We start from the raw sequence: 25,213 nt of genomic DNA, 5'->3' as shown, positions 1-25,213 counted from the left end.
TGTCTTCACAACATGACAGCTATTTGGTAATTGCAAATGGTAGTAATGTTACACTTTTCATTACCACAAGCAGCTTGAATCCAGAACTCAAGCAAGTACCCAGTGAGTAATCAAATTAGTTAAGATGGTGTTTTTGTTGCATGGAATTGAAGAATATTTTTTTTTTTGCACTCTATTTTTGTAGCAGATTGGATTAGCACACCCTTACCGTGGTTTGTCTTAACATCCTTTTGCAGTACCTGTGAAATCTGGCATTTTCCAATCTTTTTTTTCCATGCGGCTGGGTCATTCAGAGGTGTAGTATCAGAGCTCTCTGTAGAGCAGTGCCAAGAACGATGTGTAAAGTTTAACACCTGACATTCACCTCTCCCTCCCTGCAATGTAGAAAGCAATTGTTAGTGTACCAGAAGTATTTAATACACACCAGATGCTGGCTCTGACGTCATCCTGCGCCTAATAGATCTGATTTGTTGCTTGATACGTGGCTGCATTAAAAGGCACACAGTTGTTGTAGTAGCTTGCTTTGCTGGGTTTTGTATGAAAGGTACAGTTGGATTAATATGTACCTTTTAGTTATTCCTCATTAACATAAATTTTCTGGTACTGTATGTTGGTGTAAAAGACACTCTTGATTCAACACTGCCCGCATACTTGCAGGTAGATGTGTATGTCACAGGTTGGCAAATGATTAATTATATAGAAAGAAACACACCAGTGATTCTGAGCTTTTTAATCGTGAACAACTTTTAAACTATAAACAATAAGCTATTTTCCCCACCAAGTCTAAAAGGATGTGATTTGAGTCGCTGTTTGTGGCTATACGTTTTCCTCTAACGGAGGTCTGCTGAAGCCTTTCGTCACCAGATTGAGGCCATCTGTCCTGCTACCTCCCTTGTGCATGGAGAGCAGCAGATGTAGGACCTACACAAATGTAACTACACTGATGAATGAGACAAGTCCCTATTCACTGTTACTGTTACTAAAAAGCTGGAGGCATTTGAAGGCTATTTTCTAATGCATGTTGACAATCCAGACAGTGTTTAGTTGTGCAATTCACAAAAATGACCTCTTTCCCAGCTTTTGCAACACTTTCAAGCCTTGATGCTTACTTGCATTGCATTTCCCTGGAATTGCGATGTTTTTCCCCCCACCCTCTAAATGACTGCTGTGGATGTGGTGTATGACATCGCTGGTGAGTAATGAGTGTTGTGGGTATACTTAGTATTCACATGACGTCACCGACCCCCACCTATCGACCCGGCAGTCCTTTCGTGGGGCAAACGACCAGCAAGACAACGCAACCAAATGCTGAAGAGCGCTCGTGTTGCTCACTGCAAGTTACTTTGATTCATTAATTTGTTCATTCATTCCGGATTTTTACAAACCGCTTCACAATGGTGCACACGTGTGCTGTTCACGGGTGCAAAATTGGGCGAACAAAGATGTGAAATGATAGTATTCATATGCCATTTGCCCCACATTGTGTGCCGGTCCATGGAATGTCGAATGGGAACGGCAAAGAAGTGTCCGGAATTACAAAGATACATCGAAAGGGTTTCCAACCGACAAAGTCTACCAAAGTGTGTTCTGACCATTTTGATTGAGGTAAGTGTCATTGTAAGATGGTAAAAATGCTTTTACCATAATGCGATTGTGATATATGTGAGCCGCTAGCTGTGTCTAGCTCTGGCTAAAAATAGATTTGTGGTCAAGATGTTCGATTTTGAGATCTCTCCAAATACCCTCCTTAAGGTCTCTTATTTTCCTTTCCCAGCAGACCAAAAGTTGAATTTTTTATTAAAGTGTACGAAAATTAGTGATGAATCAACAATGTTGTTGTTGTTGTTAGCGCTAGTAGTTAGCGTGTTCGGGGGAACTAGCTACTTGGTTTAAAAATAACCTGAGATTCTTCACCTCAAATGCACAATTGATAAATGCACATAGCAACCAATAAAATCCGACAGTACAGAAGACGCAAGAATGTCCGTGTTTTGAGAGCCATCCTACCTTAGAGCATACGTTTTCAAGTCGTCCGGTGCGGGCAGTTTCGGCAAATGTTTGTAATCCAATCGATTCCACTAACCAAACGTTTCAACATGTACCGATGCAAAGAGCGTCGAGCTAAATCTTCTGCATACCTCTTGCTTCCAAAGTAACGTTTGAGGAAGTGGGGGGTGGCATTCGTCAATAACAAAATAACTTTCGGTGTTAACTCAATAGAACTAAAGCTGACTTCACTGGAAAGTTGCCCGACCCTGAGGGGCGGCCTCGCGATCCCGTGACGTCAGTGAATACTATGAATAAATTCCAGATGCAGATTCAAACTGCCAGGGTGTCAGTTAAATTGCTGTAAAACAATTGTCCGTTACGGCTGTTTTTGAAGTCAAGCCAGTCCCAATGTTTCGGAGTAGCTTGTGCATGCACAAGTGACCAAATGATTATTGGAGAGGAGGAGGAGCCAATGAGGTGTGGGTTTGAGAACAAACTGAAGAAAAAGACTCTATTGGCTTGATATCCCCAAGGTGGGAAGCATCTTTTCTTCTTCTTCAGGGAAGAGATGTCTTGTGTGTGGCAATAGGAGCATGTGATTGTAGCTTATTGCTGCTCGGGCCAGGGGTTTCCCCCTGGGACTGGCTGCGTGTAGAGATTTATCCTGACCACAATGCACTCGCATACAGTCAGATAAATGTGGTAGCCCTTCAAATGCTCTCTCTTTGTGACTCACACATGCATATAGTACTTATGCACACTAGCGAGGTGCTGGAGTGCAAGTATAATTCATGCAGCTTGTAGGGCAGGACCGTGTTGTCTCAGCCAATACCAATTTGTCTTCCACGCTGCTTGGATAGCGTCTGTTTACGTTAATATTAATGTAGTGAGTGTGGGTGTTTATATGTGAGCAAGGCACAGTCGTCTCTGTGTGTGTGCGCGCAAGAAGACGGAGGACGCGTCCCCTCTCAGATAAATTGAATCTTTCAGGAAAGAAAACAGGCTCTTTAAGGGTAAGCACAAGGCACCGCTGCCCTTCTACAATAAACCTGTCAGAGGCAGACAAACGGCGCGCAAGCATACCTCGCGCATACAGCTGTCAAACATGAGACTGATAGACCTGTGTGTGTGTGTGTGTGTGTGTGTGTGTGTGTGTGTGTGTGTGTGTGTGTGTGTGTGTGTGTGTGTGTGTGTGTGTGTGTGTGTGTGTGTGTGTGTGTGTGTGTGTGTGTGTGTGTGTGTGTGTGTGTGTGTGTGTGTGTGTGTGTGTGCACATCGGGCGATGCACAAATAAGCATGCTGTAGCATGTTGAAATACTCAGTGCATTAGCTAACTTGTCTGCTCTGCCGGAACAATCCCTTAAATTCAAAAGGTCACATGCAGAGTGGGGGCTTGTCTTTATGCTTGCCTGGTGAGTCTCGGCATGTCCCCTTACAAAAGGTTACATATTTGGAGTAAGACCCTAGCACTACAGTCCCAATGTGTAGTGTTGTGAAAGCGTCAGGGAAAAGTGTTATTCCGGCACATGGATCCTTCCTTTTGTTTAATCAACAATTGGCTGTCGTCTTCGCACTCCACGCTGTTTCTATTGTACGTCAACTGTACAAGCAAATTCCACACTTGTTCGACACTTCACTTTGTGAACATGCTGCTGGAAGCACGGCGGTTCATTAGTATCTGCTCTACGTGCAAGTCGTGTATGGTGATAGCTTTGTGTTAATCATCATTTTTGTGAAGATTACACTGCGGTTGCTGACTTGGGGGCTGAATGTCCGAGGTCTTGAGAATTTCTCCGGACTCTTGCAAACCCAATGCATATTGATTAAGGCAGTGTTTAACCTTTTATTGAGCAAAGGCGCACATTTCACACTAGCAAATCTATTGGCACACCACCAGGTAGAAATGTCACTGTAAATATACAGTGCACTGAAATACCTTCTGCCGTCGCATTTAATTGTCAGAAAACCATTTAATTTCCTTTAAATACAATAACTAGCTACAGCATGTGTGTTGTTTATTTAATTTAAACATATCTTTAATTCCAAATAGCTTGGCGATGTTCATGCATTTTTTTTATGCCAGAGGAAATGTTATAACATGAAATGTTTACATTAAAATTTTTATCAGCGTCATTTGTTTTTAATCTTGACAGTGTCATTTTTTTTTTACCAAAGCATTTCAATGGGTGTCAATTATATGTAGATTTTTACAATGGCAGGATTGAGACTGTATAGTAGGGATGGGAATCTACGGGTACCTCATGATTCTGTTCGATTCTGATTCAGAGGCTCACGTTTTGATTCAATTCTGATTCAGAGGCCAATGATTCGATTTGATTCCGATGCATCACTACTAGGGGGATGGGTATCGGTTGGTTTTTTTTTTCGATACAGGTGTGCCTACTCTGTACTTCCTAAATTGTTCCGGTGCTTAAACGGTTCTCAAATCTGTACCTGGAAAAAAACTGAACTGCACATGCTTTGTCAAAAACAATACCCTTTGATTTACAGCGTTAAATTGAATATAGGATTATAAATAAAGGTGAAAGGAGTTACCGTGGTAACTTGAAAGCCACAATTATAAATATTGCTATCAAAATAGTTTAGAAATGTCACGTAGGGCTGGGCAATGAATCACATTAATTCGATACATCGTCATTTTAAAAATCGAATTGTTGAAAATTTGCTAAATTGTGAAATTTGATTTTGTCTTCAGGATTATTAAAAACTGTTGTTTTTATGTTCTGTTACATCCAAATGTTTTTGTGAGTTGTAATTTTGCACAAAACTGATCAGTGTACATGATTGTTGTCTGAACATGTTATGTTATTTTTGAATAAATGAAACCTTTAAATTAATGTTTGCTGTGTTTATTACAATCAAATTGATTCAAATCGTAATCGTCCTGAATGAAAATCCAGATTTTATTTTTTCACATCGCCCAGCCCTAGAACAGTGGTTCTCAAATGGGGGTAGGTGAGATTTTAAAATATATATAAATTCATAAAATTAATTGTATATTTAGTAGTTTATTCAATTTCAGTGTCCTAAAAATCCAGCATCTCCCCATACCAGAATGGTTTCACCCAACTTGTCATATGCCACCTGGAATCACCTGTCAATCACTTGAAAACTTTATTTAAAATTTTGTTTATTTCTTTTTGAGAATAGAGCTTTACTATGATCCCAAAAGATGACACTTTGTTGATAATAATTTTTATGTGCACAAATCGTTATCTATAATTGACTTATTTGTTTGTTTGTCTTTTTTATTTTCAAATAGTTCGAGACCACATAAATGCAAATAGGGTTCCAAAGTTTAAAGGATTTTTGTTACTTAACGCGCGCGCGCGCGCACACACACACGTTGATTTGATGATGAATCACAGAAGACAGTCATGACTTGGCTGCAATAATATTAGCATTTTTTTTGCAGTGGCTAAAGGAAAATATGTTTGAGTATTGTTGTGTGCTCTCCTTATGTTCTAATGTACATACAACGGTTTATCACTACTGCAACTTCGTCATCGATGATCGTTTTGTTATCCCATCTAAGTTTTTCTCTCTCTTTCTAGTATTGTGTGTTAGCATTAAGCTAGAAAACAAAAGTCAAACAGACAAGATAAATTGCCCTTGACAGAGGCCGATGCACTACTGATTGAGCTTTGTTTCCAAAGTATGTGCGCTGCAGGAGATACTTGAGATACCAAGACAGCTTCACTGCTGACATACTAAATTATTTGATTATCAGCTGGGAAAATGGTCCCCGCTGTGGTTTTAAATCATTGTATCAAAGAGCAGCAAATGGCAGTCACAGATAATCTAAAACATATTTTTCAGTAATGCCACATACTCCGTATGTAATCGTTTCAGACTTTCACACGTGAATGTCTGTGTTGTAAATCTACATCCGCCTTCTCTTGTACAATGGAAAGAAAAGGTTCTTGTTACGTTCACCAGTGGCACTGTGTTGCTTGGTGGTGGCGGAGACTGGAAACAGAGCACAGTTTTTATAGTTTGTTTCTTCTTGGAGGAAATAAAAACCAGAAAAATCAATTGATCCCCCCCACCCAACACACACCCACACCCGCCAAAATCCCTCCCAACTACTGATGGATAACAGATGGTGTATGTGTGTGCGTGTGTGTTTGTCTGTGGAGGACTTTTCTGATGTATATTTTTTTGTTTACTTTTATCTTGCTTTTGTACCCATTTCAATATTGCTTTTTTAATGATCAATTTTTTTGTCGTTAAATCATTCATTGATTTGTGCACATGTTTGTTTCCCCACCAAGTCCAAATCACTGATTCCACTGTCGGCAATGGGGTAGGCAGCATCTTTCTCCGAATTGATTTCCAACAGACCTTTCAGTCGCTTTTATCGAGGATCTGAACGTGGAGGCTCAGATGATGCTTGGAGTCAGAGCATGTATCCTGGCAACCCAATCACACCAATATGGCAAAGTAACAATCTTGTGAAGTGAGAGCTGTTTGTGTGCGCGTGTGAAGTGAATGGACTGGGGTGGGAAAGAGATGGGATGGTGAAGGGTTGAGAGATGAAGGAAAAGAGAAAGGCTTGGTAGAAGGCGAGAGAAGTAATTAGACTAATTCCAAAATATTGAAAGCGATATGTTGGCTGTTGTTTCTGGAGCGAGGAGAACAAATGTTTTCTCTTTTGCTATTCCGTTCTCTTTACTTTTGCCTCCACTGTGAAGAAAAGCTAAGATGGATTTTAGGATGGTATTCCCCCCACTCCCCACAACATTTCTGAGTTGTCAGAAAAGTCCCAGGACTATATCTGAACCCCACTACTCAAGCTGCAAACTACGAAATTTGGACCAGATGATCAACTAAGAGATCCTGCTGCTTTGCTTAATTCAGTGCATGAGACGAAGCGAGAGCTGTGGCATGAACTCATGACTGCTTCACCGTGCCAACATGCTTGCCCACAGTGCCCTGAGCATCTGACAGTTCCTGGCTGAGAAGAATGTCGCTATAATGGAGCAACCTCCTTATGCCCCCAAACTGGTTCTGTGTGATTTCCCCCATCCCCAGCCCTCTTTCCAAAGCTCAAGGGCATCATCAAGATTGACCCATTTTGAAGATGTTGACAATACCAGGATGGACCTGCTGAGGAACTTGTAGTTTGGATTTTGAATGTCTTTTGGGACACCAGTCTTGGAACTTTTTGACACACCTTATATGCGTGTGTGCACACATGGAGCCTGCCTGGGCCTGTAGGCAGCTGTGATGCTAAGAATGATCCATACTCTACTGGGGCAACTGTGCTGCTTAACGTGACGTTTTTTTAGTGCGACCCTGATCTTTGGCCTGAAGGAATGTGACCTGCTGAAGAATTAAACCCACTCAGCAGCTGGTGATTGGCTGCACCGTGTGTAAAAAGTGTGTGACTACATGCTATAAGCAAGTTGTAGCTGACTGATGTTCACGGCCTATATTAATCCCTTATACTGACCTTACATTTGCTATATTAGAGAGATCTGTGGCAGAGTTTTTCTTTCATTGCTAACAACTGACAAAAGGGAATAAATGAGCAAGAAGATGCCACAGTAATGGCACATCTGTTTCTCATCACAAAGAAAATTTGTGTGTGTGTGTGGGTGTGGAGGGTAAATGTCACTGAATACTGTAGTCAAGCTCCTGCTGTTATGGAAGAACAACAAAATTAATTTTGTACTGTTAAAACAATTCATTGGCTTAGTCTAAACATGTTCCACAAAAAAATGGAAAAATGTCTATGTTGGTGATTAATTGGAAATGTGTATTTATTGGCGTGTCTTGAATCTGGATTCCCATAAGATAGGATGAGTATACACACACACACACACACACACACACACACACACACACACACACACACACACACTTCTTTCCCCTGCCCCCATGTCGAAGAGGCGAAAGCACCGTTTCCCCTACACACATGGATAGTTTTATCAGTGTAATGGCTGTGCGCTGCTTTTGGTTAATGGTCTGGGCAGGGGCGTGGCGGGGTGAATGGTGGAACACCTCAGTTAAACGTGAAACCTTTTTCGAGCTCTTAAGATATGCGATTGGAGGAAGCAGCAATAGTTCAAAAGTTCAAAGATTGCTAATGGTCTGATAGTGCTTGGATGAGCCTACTTAAAAATAGCCTGATAAAAGTATCATTGCTGAGTCGAGGGTTTCTGTCTTACAAGGGTTAGGTTTTGCACATTGTTTGATTTCAGCATTCTTTGAACGGCGCGTCCTGCATGTGTCTATAATGAGGTTAGCGTGAGTTAAATAGACGCAGTGGACATCATCATGGTCCAACTGATGCCTGTTTGTTATGATAATCAAGTTAGGAATGATGTCTGCTGAATCTGAAATAAACCTAATAACATTGAGCCCTAAAGGGAATACTGTGTAGCCAATAGTAGACATAATAAAACCTCTAAGGTTAAAAACTCTCTGTTGCGCTACACACATCGAACACAGTTTGTTCTTGCTTTTTAATTTTAGAATCAGTCACAAACCATGACCAAACTGCTGGCATCATAAAACCTTAACAAAAATTCAACATTACCTCACACATATTGAATAAGTTTACCATAGGTAAAATAAAACATGTTCTTGAGCTCAACGTTGATATTGCCAGATGTGTTTTAAAGGGGCAGCAATTGGACCTGTGGATTTTTGTGATTTTTTTTTTTCATCCCCTGAAACTATTGATTGAATTATATGACTTTGACAACAGTTTGTCGTAGTGTAGTGTGAAAGGCTGGAATGGTTGACACCTAAAATGTCTACGATGCACTCTAACTTGTTGAAATGCAAATTCTTGCAGCAGTGTTTGGCTCAGCTCAACACAAGGTGCCCTTGTGTTAAAAAAGAAAAGAAAAAAAAAGTCAGGTTGAGTTAAGCCTAATTCTCCTATATTTCCTCCCAATAAAGATGTCATTCCTTGAAGAGAATGTCACCTTGTGATTAAATCATTTTATGTCTTAAAAAAACAAAATGTCGTCTTCTTTCACATGCTTACATCCTCAGCAGCGATTCATACCGTTAATATGTATTCTATATAGTACTGTCTATTGATTGGCTTTGCTGGTTATTACTTTGGTAGTGGTGGTTACTATGATGACTGACAGTCCTTATTTTTTCCAGGTGATGCCTTCCCAACGGGATCCAATCCATTCCTCGCTGGTTATCCATGCCCCTCCTCCCTGACCTCTGACCCCGCATACAGAACAGCCAATCCCAGTGGTTTGCCGATGGCTCAGCTTTGGGCATCACACGCTCACGAAGGTAAATACATGCAAGTCCATCAATCAGCACCATAAAAGAGAAATGACGTCGCGTTGTCGAGAGAGTGCTGCCACTTGGCACTCGCCATTTGCCCCCAGAGGCCTGTTCTTCTTCCTGGTTGTCTCATCACTTCCACCAGTGGGACCCCCCCCCCCCCCCAATTTATCTGCTGTTAGCTGGCTCTGTCCTAAATGTGTCTCACTTTCTCTTTCCTGCAGTCAGCCAGTCTCACTTTTTTTTCTTCCACCTGCCACATCTCGCTCTGTGTTATCTATTTTTGTTCTTTTTTTTTAAAGCCCCCTGCCCAACATGCTCTTCAACTCCCTCTCCTGCCCCACTTTTCAACATTTCTCTCTCTCCCTGACCTAGCTTTTCAACACAAACGTGTATGCATGTATGGATGTATGAGTGTCTTTGTCTCTTCCTGGGAAGTCTCCGTCCTCTGTGTTCTCTTTCTTATATTTACTAAGTGATTGAATGTGTGTGCCCTCTTTATGTGTCCCCTGTCTGGTTAGAGGGGTAGGAAGCATTGAATGAGGCACGTCTTGCAAATTGCAATGGCATCTGGGAAAGGCTATACTGTAGAAGAGTGGTTCTCAAATGGGGGTACGTGAAGACACTCCAGGGTGTATGTGAGTATATGTAAATATTATGTAAATATTTCAGTAACATAGAAGTTCCATCCATCCATTTTCTTAACCGCTTGTCCTCATAAGGGTCGCGGGGGGCGCTGGAGCCTAATCCCAACTGGCTTCGGGCAGTACACCCTGAACTGGTTGCCAGCCAATCGCAGGGCAACATAGAAGTTCATAAAATAAATTTTATATGCAGTATAGGGTATTCAATTTCAGTGTCCTAAAAACCCAGCATCTCTCCCATACCCGAATGGTTCAACCCAATTTTTGCCACCTGGAATCGCCTGTCAATCACTTGAAAACTTTATTTAAAATGTAGTTAATTATTTCTTTTTGAGAACACATCTTTACTATGATCCCAAAATATGACAATTTATGTTGCTAATAATGTGTATGTGAGCAAATCTTTATTTATAATTACATTAATTTGGTATTTCAGTTTTTTAATCGTTATATCTTTTTATTTCCAAATAGTTCGAGACCACATAAATACAAATAGAGTTCCAAAGTTTAATAAATCAGACAATGATGGTACATCACTCGCCTTTAAGTCTTTTTTTTCTTCTTGTTTTTTCTAAATCAGAAATGCTTTGCGCTGGTTAGGGGGGTACTTGGCTGAAAACATATTTCTTGCAAAAAAAACAAACCCTGCTGATTCAAGAGGCCATACAGTAGATACAGATATAAATAAAGTCCTTCATGGCCTAAAGGCGGTTCGCAATGCCTGGTGCCTGGTTGTAGCAGCACCTGAAGGTAAAAACTGGAAGCATTTCTGGGCAGCAGCTAAGAGTCCGATTTTGGATGTGGTTGGGACACACCCACGCGTCACAGGAATTCTCTATGAAATCTGTGAGAGATGAATGCTAGATGTTTGCTGTGTTTAAAGGAAGCTTAGTGATAAAGATACCCTGCATTCATTTGCCCTCTCAGTCTAACAGTGCCTTTAATATTTCCACCTCACTGTGCCTTCCTCCATGCAGCAGCGCCGCTCACCTCTCAATTTCTGCCTCTCACAAGGTAGACAGATTTACACGCTGGTTCTGCTCTTCAGCGTTTCACACTGGAATGGCTGCGGCATCTTTCGAGATTCTTTGGCAAGGTTTTTCTGGGCATGTGGGAATGTGTGGCAACACCAGTTAGCATAGGCGTTACAAACAAGCACATTGCTAGCATGGAAATAAAGGGAAGAGACTTATTTTTTTCTATATTAAGAACTGGTCTCTGAGAGCAACAGCTGGCTCCGAGGCAGATTCGAGCCCACTGCTGACCTCATGTAGAGCAGGGGGAGAAAAAGAAACAAGTGTACAAAGTCTGACATGAAGTATGCCAGATGTTGTCATGCTCAAATAGGAAGCTCAGATAAGCATTCAGACTATGACCCCCATTCATTTTATTTTCCTTCTGTGCTTAGCTTCAATGAATGTGAGGCCAATAATTTAAGCAATCTTTTTTGGCTTAAATTGGAGGGGTCGGACAAAAAAAATATTAACATTCACAGTTTTATAAACTGGTAAAATCGCTGTAATGCTGCGCGAATATGGGAACTATCAAGTAGCCATATAGGATGAAGGATATTGTATGTTTATGAAAGCAGCAATCCAACTTTGAAACGTGATGTGTTGCTTTGCCAGGTAGAATGTTCTGTCATCAGGCCAAGTTTCTTAAGTGGTTCTAAGCGCAGGCACATTCTCTTAAGTGGATCTAAGCCACAACTATTTCTTTTAATCAGTATTTTCTCCTTCAGGCACTCAAATATTAAATGCTGGGTTTGAAATATGTTAAGTATGTTTGGCTGGTCACTCACTTTTACTAGCCTGGTCGCAGTCTTGTTAAAAATATTTTTTTTGAGGTAGGGCAAACATGAGCAGACAGACAGTGGAATGAACCAATAAGTGAAAAGTGGACGTAATGACAGAAAAGCCACTTCCTTTGTCCGATTGTCCGCCCTAATCCCTTACCCCCTCATTCACTATACTGTATAGTCCGGCACTATATAGTAGCCTAATATATAGTTCCGCCACTCTGTTTGGCAATCCGGACAGCCAGTTACCTGCTTGCTCCTCGTCGCATACCACGTAACTACCGTCCGTACCTGTCATGACGCAGCAGCGTATAAATCTCTGAATATTTATTGTGAATAAAAATGTTTTAAAACTGTATTTTATTTCCTTTGTTGTACAAAATTTCAACTAAAACTAATTATTTCCGTAGTGTATAGTTAATTCATCGATTTGCTTCTCATGCTTGCAGTGTTGCTTGCGCCATTTTTTACCCTACTCTCAATGAATTGTGGCCTATTGCTGCATTCAAGGAAAGTGGGAAACCAGACTTATCCGACTTCATACCAGGAAGTGAGCACGGGAACGCCCCTTTGAACTCGTACATTCGAGTTGCAAAGCCGGAGGGAAAAAAGGACACCAAGTCACCGGCTTCAATCTGACGTCACTCGACAATGGCGAGCCCCATGGAGAGACAGACCGTGAATGGCAAAACCTAATTTACAATATTTTAAACAGATATTTATTCATACAGTATTTATGTACTGGTACTTTAATTCAGTTATTTGAAATAGGTTCACGTAACACAACGTGATTTGGAATGACTGCGTTAACCAGAACAACGAACAATTTATCGGAATCAGCCATCTTTGTTGTTTACAATTGCCTCGAACACTTTGAGGTCGGAACTGTGACAGTTAGTGGGATAAATCTGACTTCCCACCTTCATCAAATTAACCGATTGATTGTGCATTGTGGGTAATTTTGAGTGCCCTACATTTTTTCTTTTGGACATTCAGTCATCCCTACAAAGTGGCGTGACCCCATACTAATGCACTATATAGGGAATGGTGTGCACTATATAGGGAATGGTGTGCACATTCAGACACAGCCCTAGTGTAGTTGCCGTAATTGGAGAATACAGTAAACATGGCTGACATTCTGCGCATTGTGTAATCACATTCTTAGCTGTGAAATGTGCATTTTTCTCCCAGTCGTATTAGTACAACCGTGTGCCATACACGGTGGCATTTTTCACCATGGAGATAGAATATAACGTGAAAACGATGCAAAGAAATTGGTGTGTTCAAGTTAGGCAACCTTAGCTAATGGGAACGTAAGATGGCTGCCGGGGGCTTCACTTTTTGCGATTGCGAGTAAATGCTTCCAGTGCCGTCAGCTGCTGGGGTTTTAATGGCTGTGTTTCTGGTCAATTGAAACGGAGTTTAATGCCAAATAAAAGCTATTGTCGCTCCCGTGCGCCATTTTGAAAGTTATATGATGATAGACTTCCACCGCTGAAGAGTGACGTTGCTCACGAAGAATACGTCCCAGCAAATAAACTTGATTTATAATTTTCAATGAAATAAATCTGATTACACGGTTTGTTTTTGAACAGAGATGAACAGTGGTCAATGGAGCCTGTCCAGACCAACTTTCTTACGTTCAAGAAAGCGGGTGTGGCTTGCCTGGCTAGCCTATTACTGCTATTGCAAAATGGTAAATGGGCTGTTTTTTATATAGCGCTTTAACTACACCATATGGTGCCCAAAGTGCTTTACAATGCCTCACATTGACCCATTCACACAAACCGGTGATTGGCTGCTGCCATGCAGGGCGCGCTGCCAGTTTCATTGGGAAGTGAATCGGTGTTCCGTGTCTTGCTCAAAAACACTTCGACATGTTCACCAGGGGTGAGGATCGAACCCACAACCTCACTGATGAGAGACGACCACTCTACCACTGATCCATGTCACCCCCAATTGCAAATGAACCTGTAATATTATTGTGTTGGATGACATGGGACATACCAAACATACTGGTAAACATTCTGTATTTCGACGCCTTCTTAAAATAATTGACTCTGTTTTTTTCAGATTTTTCAGGAAACACAAAATAATTAAACCATCTGCATCTTGAGGAGATGATTTAGGCAAAAAAAATATTTTTTGCAAAAAATGACTTGGGCAGTTATTTTAAGAGGGTGACAATTTGTAAGGATGATATGCTATCATTATTGCTATGATTAGTAAAAGCTTTTCTTTCTTTTTTTTTTATAAATATAAATCTGTTGCTTGCCTGGCTTTTGTCCAAATTTCTCAGTGGGCTCAAATATGTATATTCACCATTAAAATTAAATGAGTGCCTTTCTTCTTTTAAATTTTTTTTCTCAGAACACGACAAAATTTAGATTTTTGTGGTTGAGTACCTACGAATAAAATTTTCTCTTAAAGGGGAAGTCAACCCAAAAATATTAATTACAACGCACTATGCACCTTCACTACACAATATTATGATTAATATTGCCTTTGTTGAATATGAATTAAACAGCAAAATCCAACCGTATTCATCCATCTCAGAATGCGACCATTTTGCGACATGCTGCCAAGTGAAAACAGCATCACAGTTGCTCACTCAGGTATCAGGTAGCAACCAATCACGGCTCAGCTTCAGAAAACGGGTCAGCCATGATTGGTCGTTGCATTTTGTGTGTGCACTTTAACAAACGAAAAATAAAATAATCTCCAGGTTTTTTAAACAAATGTGCTGGAGTACGCTTAATTATGTTGAGCACTGTACACAATTGAAAGTGGATTAAATGGACCAAGGGTGCAATTCTATTGTGCTATTTCTAAACATAATCAAATGATGCGTACTGTTTATGTCTCTAGGCTACCCTCTTCCTGGCAGCCTGTACTCAAGTCCCTACCTATCATTGGGGCACTTGGACCCTCCCTCAATCTCCCAAAATCACCTCTATGAATCCCATAAAGGTCAGTCACTGTCTCCCCCCCCCCCCACTCTAAATATTGCTACTGTGGATGCACTCTAGCATCTAATTTGTCCTCATGCCCAAAAGTCTGCATTTGAGGTTAGTGTTCTTATTTTGGTTTCTGTCTGTTTTTAGAGAGCTTTTTCCTGCCAGCTGCTGTTAGCCAGTCACCCCTGCACCCCCACCCACCATCTGCTCCTCAAAGCACCCTTTCCAGCTCGACTCCACCCCAAAAGGCATCCCGAGACGCGGGCAGAGAAAGGTCCTATCGGGGGGAACGTGAAAGTAACAGAGACCGAGAGCGGTCACGGGAGGAGCTGCGACCGCACAGTGTGGTGGACCTCACGCTGGATGGGAGGAGTGAGGAAGACCGCCGCGGGCGCCATGGGGATAAGGAGCGAGAGAAAGAGAGGGAAAGGGACACGGTGGAGAAAGATGGTTGGTCGCTACATCCGCACCACCATCACCCGAAATCAAGCTCTCAGCCCTCCACAGGGGAGGCCAGGTCAAGGCCATCACCTGTGCTCCCCTCCTTCCCTCCAGGTGGGGGCAGAGGCATGAGCAGGCTCCTTGGACACGAAACGGACCGAGGGAGTCGGGAGGGGGAGGCGGGCTCCAGAGCCCACCATCACTCTAACGCGAACGCTAATAACTCAAACTTGCTGACAGCGTCTCACTCAGAACGACAAAGGAGGAATGACTCGACGCAAGCAGGGACACTCCAATTCTCTTACGCCCTTCCTCCTTCCCTGCAGCCCTCCAACACTTCAGTGCCCCTCCCCCACACGCTCAGAGAGAGAGAGCAAAGAGTCAGTGCGCCGACATACGTACCTTCTGTGGAGGTTTATGATGAGCGGGTCGGGCCCATCCAGATCGCATCGCAGGCCCGCGACAAGCACGGAGACAGAGAGCGAGAGAATGACAAAGAGCTGGAACGGGAAACTTACAGGTTTTCGGAGAGGAGCCTGATAGAACATCCTCGACTTTCCCAGTCTGGCGACTCGGGCAATCATCGAGAGGAAGGTTCTATCATTTGTTCCAATGGTTCGATTGGCAAACGAGGCCAGGACTCTTCTCACTCTTTCAATCAATCAAGGTTTAGCCCGGAAGTGCGCGACATGTCCAAACACGCGAGTCGTTTGGGCATAGAGCGGTCTGGGCCGGAGAGAAATTGGAATTCCATCAGTCCTTTGACCAACTATGCTACCAATCACATGGCTGCCCTCGCCGCCCAACACGGACACACGCGGTCTTCACCGCACAGTCAGCCGTCACACACACAGATTTCTCATTCCCCCCACACAAGCAACCGTCCCGCCACTAACGCTAACTCTCAGAGGCATTCCCCGCAAACGCACGCCACCGAGCATGGACAGAGCCGCACGGGTGAGGAAGGGAGTCAGAGGCTCTACTTGGACCCGTCAGCCCTTTACCGACCAGGAGTGTCCGCCGGTGGAGAGAGAGCTTCTGGCCCCTCGGAGGTGTCAGCCATGCAGAGTCTCATTAAATACAGTGGCAATTTTGCTGCTGAGGGACCCGCCTCTTCCTCCAGGCTCACGGCGGACACCCGAGGGCCCTTCGGAGGTTTGGCTAGTATTGTGATGGAAGGTGATCGAGATCGAGATCGAGAGCGGGAGCGGGAAAGAGACAGAGAGAGGTCAGTTGTTGGCTCAAGTACTTCTGGGTCAATAAGGGTGCCTCCCCAGATGAAACGAGAGCAGGATCGACCCGACAGCGCCCGCTCCTTTGGTCGAGAGATTGAGGGCGAGGTGCGCCACCCTCCTGTTGGCATTGCTGTTGCTGTGGCCCGGCAGAGAGAGAGCACCAGCAGTAAACAGACCACCGCATCCTCAGACCCGCAGAGAACCCTGCTGCCAACAGCTATTAAAGGTAATGATTGTTTTTTGCGGGGAGATGGGGGCAAATCAATGTTGGGACCTTCCTTTTCCTCACCTGTGCATCGGAGATTAGTAACTTCACATCACACACTGATGTCCAATTTAGAGGGATATTCAAGACCCCCCCCCCCCCCCCCCCAAGATCGCTGTCGCTTGCCGAGATGCTTCCTCGCTCACGACAATAATAATATTGGTGGTAGACTTGCGAAGTTTGGTCTCTCTGAGTAACCGTAGTTCGCGTGCTTCAAAAGGCAAGCCATTCAGCTGTATTCTATTATTTGGCGACATCTTGTGGTCAAGTATTACACACTATAGCTTTAAAGACTTATACATCACAATATAGCATTTTTCTTTATAGGGGAAGTAAACAGAAATATATTTTTTTACAATATACTGTATGTGCCCCCCATTAGCCTAAACATTTCATTCTGATTAATATTGTGTTTGTGGAACATATGTTAATCAGCAAAATCCATTTTGCCACTTTTTGTCAACTGAAAATAACGTCAGTTGCTCAGGACTCAGCTAACGACCAACCACGGCTCAAATTCAGAAAACAGTTGAGCCGTGATTGGTCCTTACCTTAGCAACTCTAATATCATTTTCAGGTGACAGCAAGTGGGTAAATGGCCGCTCCTGGAGATGGTTGATAAAAACTAGTAATAATTTCACTGCTTAACTCATATTCCACAAACACAATCTTAATCAGAATGCCGTGTTTTGATTAGTGGGGCTGCATTAAACATATTGTAACAAACATTTTTGGATTGACTTCCCCTTTAAAATTGGCATGAAATAATGGCAATTTTCTATTCTTCGTATTTGTCATTTTTAGTTCCTGATCATAAAACGACCACAAGAGGGCAGCTGATACTGGTATCGGCCCCATGACGAGTACAGATGCCTTGAAATCCAGATTGGTATTGGCTCGATATGGATATCTGGTGTCGGTACTCGCCTGTTCCTAGTATTTGACAGTGTCTGGCGAGGTACAGCGTGTAAATGTGCAACATTTCCTATTAAACTTTGTTTTGCCTTTTGCCTTCAAATCGCATGCTCCTTTGCAGCTCTCTCCCAGTGATTCTGCAGGGAACTTAGATCTACTTCATTAAATGAACCAAGAGCAAATCATCTCATTTTGGTTTCTATGAATTAATAATGATTCATTTTTCTTTGGCTCAAAGTCATATTTTTTCAGCTCTGTCTGATTTGAAAGCATCCATGCCTATAATGGGATTGGGATCTTTTTGTCCAGATTACTAATTGCGTCATATGATGCATTTTGTTGTTGGGCTCAGTTTGGCAAGTCAATTGGCTTTCCCTTTGCACCCTTCTGTCTTTGCTCTTATTTCTGTCTCTATCCAAATGTCTCTTTTCTGTCTGTCACAGCTCCAAGTGTTTTTTTTTCTTCATCCTCTGCTCTCTTTTCATTTCCTTCAATGTCTCTACTTCTGAGTTATTTGGCAAAGCACACCCTCCTTGTCCCACCTCAGGGCCCCCTTCTCTCTCCCCGCTCTTTTCAGCAGCTTGTGGGCTGCCTACAGTTCCCAGCCTCACCTCCACCCACTCTGCATTAAACATGGCATTACAGAGTGCGACTCAAAGCTACAAATGAGCCTTGATTGACAATAAGACCATTGGTTTGTTGCTAAGCAATGATGAGCCTCAAGAGTGATGGACTTGTGTGAAAGACTGTGAGTTTTTGTGAGGTACAATAGATGACTCATGGAGTGTTTATTAGCATGTGGTTGTGCATGCACGTCCATCCCTGGTAGGAGCTTTAGTCTATTCCTTGCTGGGCTAGACCGATTTCTCAAATAGCCCCCCTGTCCAAAAGAAGCTCTTTACAAACAGCTGAGGATTTGCTGTGGAAAAATACAAACAGGGGGAGTTGTGGATGCAAGGATGGAGACAGGCGGCAGTATTAAGATGAGGCGGACGGGTGGATGGGATGAGAGAGTTCTCATGGGATGCAAAGGAGCGAGTATTAGGGTGGTGAGCGAGGGATAAAAGGTGATGGCTAATCACTGGCTTTGTGATGCGCAGAGGATAGCATGTGGGCCAGGCTCTCTGTAACCTTGGTAACAGTCTTGAAATCTTTCCTGCGGAGCATGTCAGGGTTGGTTAAAGTCTCTTGTCCCTACACACACACACACACACACACACACACACACATGCACTGTCTCTTTCTGAATGGTTCAGCAAAGTGGTATAAAAACCTCTCTCTCCATCTTTGTACCTCGGGGACCTTGAGTCAGTTTGGCCGGGTGGAGGCCTAGAGTGCAAAGAGATCCTCATGTTTATTCTTTCCTTGATAGAGTGAGGACATTGCCCACTGAATTACAGTATCTTTAGCAACTCAAGTTTAAAGTTCACTGTGCATCCAGACGGCCACTAATCTACTGTGACACTTGGCTAGTTAGCTGAGAAGGTTGAAAGACCAGAAAGACTACTTTGAAACCAAAGTATACTGTTGAGATATTTTTAAATATTTAGAGCTGCAGTTAGTTTGAAAGAAATTGTTGTTTGTCTTTTGTCCACAATCTCTGTTTTGGTTCATCCTAAAGGTGGTTAATGAGGTTATGGTCAGGGCTTGGAAGTTGTTTGTAATTTGGCCTGACTTTGGATTGATTGATTAATTAAGCAAATGCATGTTGTGTCACATGTAATGTAAAGTATATACAGTCAGTATGGTGTAATTAAGAAAGACTTCAAAATGCATCCAGTTGAATTGAATTGAGGCTTGACCGCTGTGTAGGATCTGTGACGAATGGTTCACTAGAGCAGAGCAGCAGGAAGCTATGAGACATCAAACACTGTGCATCCTGTCAGGTCAACAGTGTGACAATGCGTTTTGAATGGTCGGTCAGATTGAGGTCAACAAACTGACCTGCAGTTAATTAACCTCTTGTGCACACGGCCTTGTTGTCGTGTTATATAATGACGCCACATTTTGAAATGCAGCAGTCTTAATCATTCAGTGCAGTCGAGCATTGGCCAGCCAAATAGTCTCAACCCTGTTCATCATTTCCGCACACCTTTTACCTGAACTAATGTGACTTCTCTGTTGTCAACATAGATGAAGAACGAGGTGAAGAGCGCGCCCGTCATCGTGAAGACCGAATGCTCGCAGGCCGTTTGGTTCGTGATGACAAAATGCTCAGGTGAGGCGGACATCTTCCAGGGATGGCCTGTTTTAAATACAACCGCGATTGAAAGAGGCTGGCAGTCTAGACATTTATATTTCCAAATCATGCTTGCAGCTATGTACATCTGCTTCATGCAGCTTTTACATTATGTTGTTGATGCAGTTTGCAACTTGTTTCCTTGCAGAGACCCCAAAGAGCTGTCCGACTTCACCCAGCTGCACCCTCCCCTGCTTTCAAGCAGCATGACGCCCAGTATGATGACAACCAGCCTCATGACCCCCAACCTTATGGTGACCGGAGGGGCCGGGAGATGGCATCCCGACCCATCCACTTTGACCTCGCACCCCTGGCTGCCTCGCCCCGGGGCCTCTCCAGTTTGGCTCCCCAGCTCACCATACAGTATGTGGACAGATAGATCGTGTGCTTTTATTAGTTGTACATATGGGTGATCTTTGGTCCTGATTGAAAAAAAAAATTGTAAACAAAAGTGATCCTTCTACACAAACTATTTTATTCACTGATTAATCATGAAAAATACTAATAAAGCAGCTTCTATTTTATATATAAACGAAAGCCCCACTGCCAGATGTGAGCAGGTGCAACAGTGGGCCTTTTCAGCTGACATCAATGCTGCCCTCTTTGACATCCCAGTTATTCAACTTGGTGCTAAAGACAGTCCGACTCCGTTTAACACTTGCATATGACATGCTTGCGAAATTCGACATGTGGCTGCGTAGCGGTCTTGGATTGGTGTAGTAACAGAGGGAAGTGTTGGCTTTCTCTCAAGTGGTTGGTGCACCAGCAGCCGCCTCCAAGGGTCAAGTGCCGCAGACATTCCTGAACTTTGCAGGACGTTCCAGACCTATGCCTCATTCCCAGTCCAGAAATAACCGCGTCAACACTCGCACATTTCTTCAGCCTTGCACGTTAACTGTACACGCAAAACACATGCAGGCGTACAAAGCTCCCCAAGGGCCATCCCAGTCTAGACACTTGAGGAAGAAAAACACAATCCTCTCAAAAGGAGCAAAATTCAATGTGAGCCCAACTCATTATGTCCTCAAAGTGGATATAAATACTGGATGAAAAAACATGCTAGTCTTGAACTTTGCTAAGAAAATATTTGTCTTTGTGTCTCTTTGGTTTTCCCTTCTCTGCCTTTTACCCACTTCCCTCCCATTCGCAACCCTTCTCAGGCTTGAGCTCTTCCTCCCTGCACCAGACACTTCCCCCAGGCTACCCACCATCCTTAACAGGCTCCATACCACCACCCTACCAGTTTGTAAGAGACTCACAGACTGGAAAGCTTCTAGTCATCCCGACGGAACACCTGCCACACTACGGTATAAAAGCATTTCTCAATTTCTCTCAATGTAAATCTACCGTGAACTGCTTGTTACCACCTTACCACTAAGAAAATACTATCATTGTAACAATACCATCAATACAAAAATGTTTATTTTACATTTGATGCCTGCCAAGATGCTACTGTTTAAATGTTCCGCCTGTTGCCGTTTAATTTCATGTGCAGGAGGAGATGTATTGGAGCGCGGGACCCCTGTGTGGCCGGGGGTGTACGGTACGGGTGCCTCGCTGCAGCATGCAGCCCAGCTCCAACTCCTCTCCCAGCAGCAGATGCTCCGGCAACAGGAGCTGCTCATGATCCAGCAGCACACGGCACAGGTTCTGGAACTGCAGAGGAACGCGCAGCTTGTTGTAAGTGTCGTTTGTGCTCAAAGGACCTGAAAGACGTGGAAGCTGCCAAATCATCTCTTCTAATTATTTGGAAAGTTGTCAATCAACGCATTTCTAAGCGGTGTATCATATACATTTCAGGAGCATCTAAAGGCCAGCGAGCACCGACCAGAACCGGATGACAAAGCAGAGAAGCAGAACGCCAAACCCCGACCCCGACCGTCGTCAACATCTTCCCCATCTCCCTCACCCGTCCTCCACCTTCGCAAGCCTCCCCCGCAGTCTCGTTCGCCGACGCCCTCAACGTCCTCCCTCACCCCGCTTCCACTGCTGCCCTCACCAGTCACCAACTTCAAGTCAGAGGAAGGGAGGCCGAGAGTGTCGTCTTTTTCGCCCGCGCCGCTGCCACACGCACCCTCCCCGTGTTCGGCCTCCCCGCCTCCGGCCTTGCCACGGCTGCCGAAACACGAGTCTGCCAATGATGGACAGGCTGAAAGGGGGGAGCTGAGAAATGGACATAAACATGCTGTTCAAGGCATCTACTCAGGTGAGTGATTAAGTTTTAGTGTAGTTATGTCATCGACTTTCTCCTTAAAGAGGGTAGTCAACACTATATAAGAATATTTTCTTTACAATATCCTTTGTGCAGCCCCACTGGTCTAAACATGGTATTTATGATTAATATTGTGTTTGTGGAATATGATTAAGCAGCATGATCCATTTTTGCCATTTGTCGATTAAAATTGGCATCACAGCTGCTCAGAGCTCAGGTAACAACCAATCATGGCTCAGCTTCAGCAAACATGTGAGCTGTGATTGGTTGTTACCTCAGCAACTGTGATGTCACGTTCAGTTGACAGCAAGTGACAAAATGGCTCCCTGAGATGGATAAAAAATGGATGGGTTTGGCTGTTTAATTCATATTCAACAAACACAATATGAATCAGAATAACGTGTATAGACTTCTAGCAACATGTTTTGGGTTGACTTCCTTTTTTAAGAATGCCAATGTGCTCGACTTTTTTGTGTGTTTTTTGTTTTGTTTGAACTTGCATACCTTTATGTCAATTTTTTTCTGGTTACAGAGCTCTCACCAGGTTACCCTTACCGGTCAATCACGACTCCTTTTGGTGCACCTGTCCCGACTTATCGTATCCCAGCGCAAACAACAACAAACACAGACGCTCTTACACGGCGCCATTCGCACTCTTTGGACTTGAGTACCTCCTTGTCTTCATCCCACCTCCATTCAAGGCTGCTGGATGCTGACCTCAAACCACAAAAACTGACGACGATGAATGAGTCCTTCCTGAAACAGGATCCCGTGGTGGAAAAGCAACGTTGCGATTCGGCACCAGAACCACTGATTCCTCTCCTGCGTAGCTGCAGTCCTGTCGGAGCGCGACAGAATAGACAGGACGAAGGGGGCTCGTTGAAGCTTCAGCCCATACCTTCACAGGTTACTAGTCCTCCACTGCAGCAAAGCCAGAGAGTGGATGATGTCAGGCTAGAAGAAAAGGATGGACAAATCAAAATAGAGGTGCAAGCATATCAGTGTCGGGATGCGTTTTCTTCTCCACTCGATGGAACTGAGCCTGAAGCAGTGGTTTACAAGGATCCAGAGCGAATACAATACTCGTCGCCCATCACAGCTGATCTGGACCTCCAGGAATCCACTAAGCCAGGCACAAGTGCGGCATGTGAATCCCATCAACCAACTACTCCAAAGCAACACACTCCAAGTCGGAATGAAAATGTCACCAAAATCCCCGCCCCCTCCGAGTCGCCACTCCCTCTGATCGTTCCTTCTGAAGATCCCATGGCGGGGATGCTTGCTCTGCTCACAGCCAGCGAGATGTCTCAGCCATACCCGCTCAGCCACACGGCATCAGCGCTCGTCCAGCCCACTGAAAAGTCTGCAGACTGCAGCAGCGCTGGCCCACTGGAGATGGTGGCGCTGGAGGGCATGGCCCTGCTCAGTCAAATGGCCCAGCAGGAAATGGAGAACATCAGCATGGAGCAGGGTGAGGCGACAAAGAGATTGAGGATAAACGTACACTGCTCACAAAAAATATTAAGTTTTTGGGAGCCTAAAATGAACTGTACCCTTTGCAAGTCAACTCAATATAACATTCTCTAAACTTTTGAATGCACATGTCCACTTTCTGTTGCCTAACATGTACTCTAAACAGAGAATTGTTGAATCAATTTAAGATTACAAATTGAATTGTTGACCAACTTTAAAAAATTGCTTCAATTGGTAACACGATTGAATTAAGTTAGTCCAAAGTAAATATGTTAAGTTTAATTAATTATGAGTTAATTGAACTGAATACTTTGGATTGGAGTCACTGGACTAACTTAATTCAGTCGTTTGTTACCAATTGAAGTGATTTTTTTAAAGTTAACAATTCAATTTGTAATGTTAAGTTGGTTCAACAATTCTCTTTTTAGAATGTGTAGCTGAACGATGAAATTCACAACAGGTGTTTGGCCAACACATTCCTTGGTTCAATTCAAATTGGCATGAAAACAGTCCTCTTCATTATGCTGTTCTCATTTTGACATAATGAGACCATCCTTTTAAACAGGATGTAGGCAGAGGGTAGTGTTGCTGAATGTCATCAGCAGGATGTAAGAGAGATCTATTGTTGATTCAAACACCTGTGAATTTTGCTCTTTGCTAGAGAACATCAAGAACAGTTGGACAGTCAAAAGTTTAAGGTTTGAATGCATTTTAGGTTCATCCTGAAGTTTCACCTGAAAACTAAAGTTTTGCGAGACATGTATGAGGAGTAAAATCATCAATATTTGTACTTACTTATTTTTACCAAATGGAAATGCAGTTAGACACCGAAAAATGTACAAAAGTCTATGTTTTATTTTCTTTGCATCCTATTCAGATTTGGCAATGGAGGGTTTGGACTGTCTTCTTGAGGCGAGCAAGCAAATTCTGCTGGAGGCCATAGAGAAACAGTCCCACATTGATCTGCCCAGAACACTCGATCCCACCCGAAAGTACAGCTGGAGGCAGAGGAAGGAGGAGCCGGTAGGAAGATAAATATGGCCATCCACAAAGGAAAATGTGGAATGAAAGGCCTCAACATGTTTCTCCTTTTTTTTCCCCTGCAGTTGTATAGTAAAATGTCCATGGACGTGTTGGACGTGGTGGAGGTGGAATACCGCATCCGCCTGGCTGAATTACAGAAAACGTACAAGGAAAAGCAGCGAGAGATGAGCAAGCTGCAGAGACGCAGAGACAAGCAGTAAGCGCACAACACACATCTCGAACGCACGCACGCACGCACGCACGCACGCACACACACACACACACACACACACACACACACCTTGAACTCTTCTTGTCGTGTCAGGGAACGGCAGCAGCAGGATGACGAGAGGCGGACTCTAATTAGGCGGGCCAGAGGTCGACCCAGGAAGAGAAAACACTTTGCCTCACCTCCCAAACTGGACAGCAGGCCTGCAAAGTGAGTGTGGCCCACTTAGTGGCAAATCTATAAATCACAACCTAGCAGATTTGACCCATTTTGCAGTTGGAAGTACAAATATTCCCTTGTCTCAGGGTGGGTCGGTCAGTGCAATACTCTGAGGAGTCGGAAACCGGGGAAGGACACAGAAAACGCTTTCTGGTGTCCAGAGAAGATGAGGAAGCTGAGATGGGGAGCTTAGGGGTGAAGATAAAAAAGAAGAAAAAGAGCAAAAGCTGGAAAGAGCAGGACGCATCCAGCAGTCATGTTGGCGAGGTAACCCGCTTGCGAGTGTGTATTGT

General features: G+C 43.5%; 1 protein-coding gene across 2 annotated transcripts in view; it reads left to right on the top strand.

The window, feature by feature from the left end:
• tnrc18 (trinucleotide repeat containing 18) overlaps positions 1–25,213 on the top strand; it is a 55,552-nt gene that overhangs the window by 6,151 nt on the left and 24,188 nt on the right. For both annotated transcript variants that reach the window (XM_086093136.1, XM_086093054.1), the window contains exons 3-15: positions 9,136–9,276; positions 14,581–14,682; positions 14,817–16,571; positions 19,659–19,743; positions 19,913–20,127; positions 20,925–21,071; positions 21,260–21,444; positions 21,565–21,970; positions 22,509–23,447; positions 24,327–24,472; positions 24,556–24,689; positions 24,798–24,911; positions 25,007–25,187. In XM_086093136.1, coding sequence (XP_085949262.1) covers positions 9,136–9,276; positions 14,581–14,682; positions 14,817–16,571; positions 19,659–19,743; positions 19,913–20,127; positions 20,925–21,071; positions 21,260–21,444; positions 21,565–21,970; positions 22,509–23,447; positions 24,327–24,472; positions 24,556–24,689; positions 24,798–24,911; positions 25,007–25,187 — 4,550 coding nt within the window. The remainder of the gene's footprint in view (positions 1–9,135; positions 9,277–14,580; positions 14,683–14,816; positions 16,572–19,658; positions 19,744–19,912; positions 20,128–20,924; positions 21,072–21,259; positions 21,445–21,564; positions 21,971–22,508; positions 23,448–24,326; positions 24,473–24,555; positions 24,690–24,797; positions 24,912–25,006; positions 25,188–25,213) is intronic.

The sequence above is a fragment of the Leptonotus elevatus genome, chromosome 1, assembly GCF_054856555.1.
Source record: "Leptonotus elevatus isolate MCC_2025b chromosome 1, RoL_Lele_1.0, whole genome shotgun sequence".
In the NCBI taxonomy this organism is placed as follows: domain Eukaryota; kingdom Metazoa; phylum Chordata; class Actinopteri; order Syngnathiformes; family Syngnathidae; genus Leptonotus; species Leptonotus elevatus.
This window is presented reverse-complemented; position numbering and strand designations above follow the sequence as displayed.